Source organism: Diaphorina citri, unplaced genomic scaffold (genome assembly GCF_000475195.1).
Source record: "Diaphorina citri unplaced genomic scaffold, Diaci psyllid genome assembly version 1.1 scaffold24174, whole genome shotgun sequence".
Taxonomy (NCBI): domain Eukaryota; kingdom Metazoa; phylum Arthropoda; class Insecta; order Hemiptera; family Psyllidae; genus Diaphorina; species Diaphorina citri.
The window spans coordinates 1-2,983 of record NW_007401515.1 but is presented as its reverse complement, the minus strand read 5'-3'; the positions used below and the strand labels follow the sequence as shown (position 1 = coordinate 2,983).

General features: G+C 37.9%; 2 protein-coding genes across 3 annotated transcripts in view; both read left to right on the top strand.

The window, feature by feature from the left end:
* LOC103523480 (probable dolichol-phosphate mannosyltransferase) overlaps positions 1-2,983 on the top strand; it is a 10,746-nt gene extending 7,763 nt beyond the window's left edge. The window contains exon 2 of one of the 2 annotated variants that reach the window (XM_017449244.2): positions 2,796-2,983. The gene's annotated coding sequence lies outside the window, so the exon portion shown is untranslated. The remainder of the gene's footprint in view (positions 1-2,795) is intronic. The other variant, XM_008488520.3, reaches the window with a different exon arrangement.
* Positions 1,557-2,891, top strand: LOC103523479 (probable dolichol-phosphate mannosyltransferase). Its single transcript, XM_026832997.1, has 2 exons — positions 1,557-1,772; positions 1,898-2,891. Exon 2 carries the CDS (start codon positions 2,025-2,027, stop codon positions 2,754-2,756), a length of 732 nt encoding a protein of 243 aa, XP_026688798.1. The 5' UTR covers positions 1,557-1,772; positions 1,898-2,024; the 3' UTR covers positions 2,757-2,891.

The window sequence follows — 2,983 nt, the reverse complement described above, 5'->3', positions numbered from 1 at the left end:
GTACGCTCTTCTCCTTTTTTATACGAACTCGGTCTTTTTGAGCGAGTAAAGTTTTTGGAGACACCGGAGACACAACTCGCGCTTTATAAATTTAAAGGCCTATGTAAGGTAAAAGAACCCTAGATCCCTAGATGCAAACAATTATTATATAAAAATATTCTGATTCAATGGATCCGAACTGTTCAAACGGAAAAACGAAAAAGTCCAAATTTTCACAAGTTTTGGGGGTTTCATTCTCGAAAGTACCCGGTAAAGAGTGCATTCAAACGTCCTTCCCATGGAGGAGTAGTGGGGGGAGAAACTCAAAACCACTCAATTTTTTGGTTCTCCATCTATGGTTGTATTGTGTTTGTCTGAGAAGAGATCTCTTTGGTGCAGGGTCTAGAGAAAGATGTGTTTGTAGGTAATAGTAATTTAAGAAAACTTTAAAAGTCCTTGTTAGTGGTGTCAACTTTGTCTCATCGATTTATTAGGTTCTTGTGTTACCCAGATCACTGTCACTACTACTATCTTTTCTCGCCCCTACTCAAGAGACTTTCTGAGTTCTTGTCTCTGTTTTTGTTGTGTTTTTTACAACGGTGGAGGTCTGTTCTCTTTGTTGCCCGTATACCCTTCGACGGTTTGCAGAGTTCGACCTCCGACTTTCAGCTCTGTTTTAGTAAGGTTCGACTCCTAACTTAGTTCCGCCTTTATAAACCTCTTCTCCTTTCTTCTGTTTCAACGTCCTCAATCTCCGTCTATAAGACCTACTACTCATAAACAAAGTCACCTTGTTCTCAACTGTCTTGCTCTCTCCGCCCCTATCTCTTGTGTTCTCCTTTTGACGAACCTTGAACGGTTGCCTTGTACTGTTCCGCTCTCTTAACCTTTTTCAAGTCTCCACTCATATCTTTTCAAGTCAAATCCATTTTTATCCACTCTAATTCTTATAACATTTCTTAAATTCTTTTCTAGGAGAGAGAATAAAAAAGTTACCTGTCGTATAGATGAGTTTAGTTCGACGTTTGATTCTCATCGAGACTGTTAGAAACCCACAAAAAAAGGTCGCGTCTAAACCCACAAGTGTTATTACGTTTATCGTAGTGTCAGATGTTTACTAAGTAGCAGAAAAAGTTAAATAGGTCCATAATGTACGGGGGTTTCCTTGGTTCCAGGTCTCTTTATACCTTCTTCAGACTTACTTTTTCCTCTTTCATGGAGTAATACTTGGTTGCCTTTCCCCTTCTACTTGTTTACAGTAGTTCGGTAAAAGGCTACCACACGGTTCTGTGCACCTTGTAGTCCTTGTATACTTGAAGAAAACCTATTGGTTCTAACTAAAGAAGTTCGTAACTCAGATGGTCCTTTGTCCCTGTTCCCCCTTCTTCTTTACTGTCTTTCGTCTTTTTCTCGGAGTTATAACTCCCGTCTGTTCTCTCAAACGGTATAGAAAGGTAAGTTTGTCTGAACAACTACGACATGCACTGGTAGTCCAGAGAGTGTATCTCCCTCTTTGTCCAAACATTTGTATTAAAGCATTTAGTGACGTCACATCCATTTGCGTGTATGCGTGTTGCGTTGCGTATGCGATTTTCAAAAAAAAAAAAATAAATAGGCAAATATTTTTGATAAGAGATAAGATATAAATTGTAAAGTTCTCTATTTTATCATGGATCGCAAAAGCCCAACTAAAAATGTACCGGATGGGAAAATCCGGTTGTCTTCTCTATTTTCCGACCATTCTGAATTTATTTTAATCGCAACATCTTTAGCAGTCCTTTTCTTCACCCTGGGTAAGTCAGCCATAACCTAACTTTTTAATCAAAATCAGAACTTTTTGTTCTGGAGAGTTGCTCTGTAGACGTGTTTTTTACTTTCCTTATCCTATTTACTTTCTATTATCACTTTTATTCATCAGTTCTTGTTGAATAGTAATTTCATCTATTACACATCACTTATCATCGAAATTATTGAATACTGAAAGCCCTTCTCTTGAGAACTTGCTGACAAAGTCATTCTGAAGTGTTTTTACAACTCAAGCAATCATGTCAGGAGACTCTGTCAAGAATAAGTACACTGTCCTTCTTCCAACCTACAATGAGAAAGAGAACCTACCCATCATTGTGTATCTGATAACCAAATACATGGATGAAGGCAACTATCCATATGAAATCATTGTCATTGATGATGGTAGCCCAGATGGAACCTTAGATGCAGCCAAACAACTACAATCCATTTATGGATCTGAGAAAATTGTATTGAAACCACGTAAGAAGAAACTTGGGCTGGGCACTGCTTACATGCATGGTCTGAAATATGCTACTGGGAACTTCATTATCATCATGGATGCAGATCTCTCACACCATCCTAAGTTTATTCCCGAGATGATTAAACTTCAACAACAAGAGAACCTTGATGTTGTAACTGGGACTAGATATGTTGGAACAGGTGGTGTCTATGGATGGGACTTCAAGAGAAAGTTAGTCAGCAGAGGTGCTAACTATCTCACTCAGCTACTACTCCGTCCAGGTGTATCAGACTTAACAGGGAGCTTCCGATTATATAAGAAACAAGTATTGGAAAATTTGGTTTCAAGTTGTGTGTCCAAAGGTTATGTGTTCCAAATGGAAATGGTGATTAGGGCTCGGCAGTACAATTACACTATTGGGGAGGTACCAATATCATTTGTAGACAGAGTGTATGGAGAGTCAAAACTTGGAGGCACTGAAATATTTCAGTTTGCTAAAGCATTGCTTTATTTATTTGCAACTACATGAATTTAAATAACTTGTGTTAATTATTAATATTGTATCTATGTAACTTTACATTCCACCTTTGTGGGATGAAATATTGAAAAGTCTTGGTGTTAGATAGGCAGGTACCAAGTACCTACTGTCCTGTAAATCAGAAGCTTTTTCTAGGCATGTAGGTACCATGTAATTAGGTATAATTTCATTTTATGTGTACTTGTACAAGCCTACTACATAGCTATTATATTGGTGTA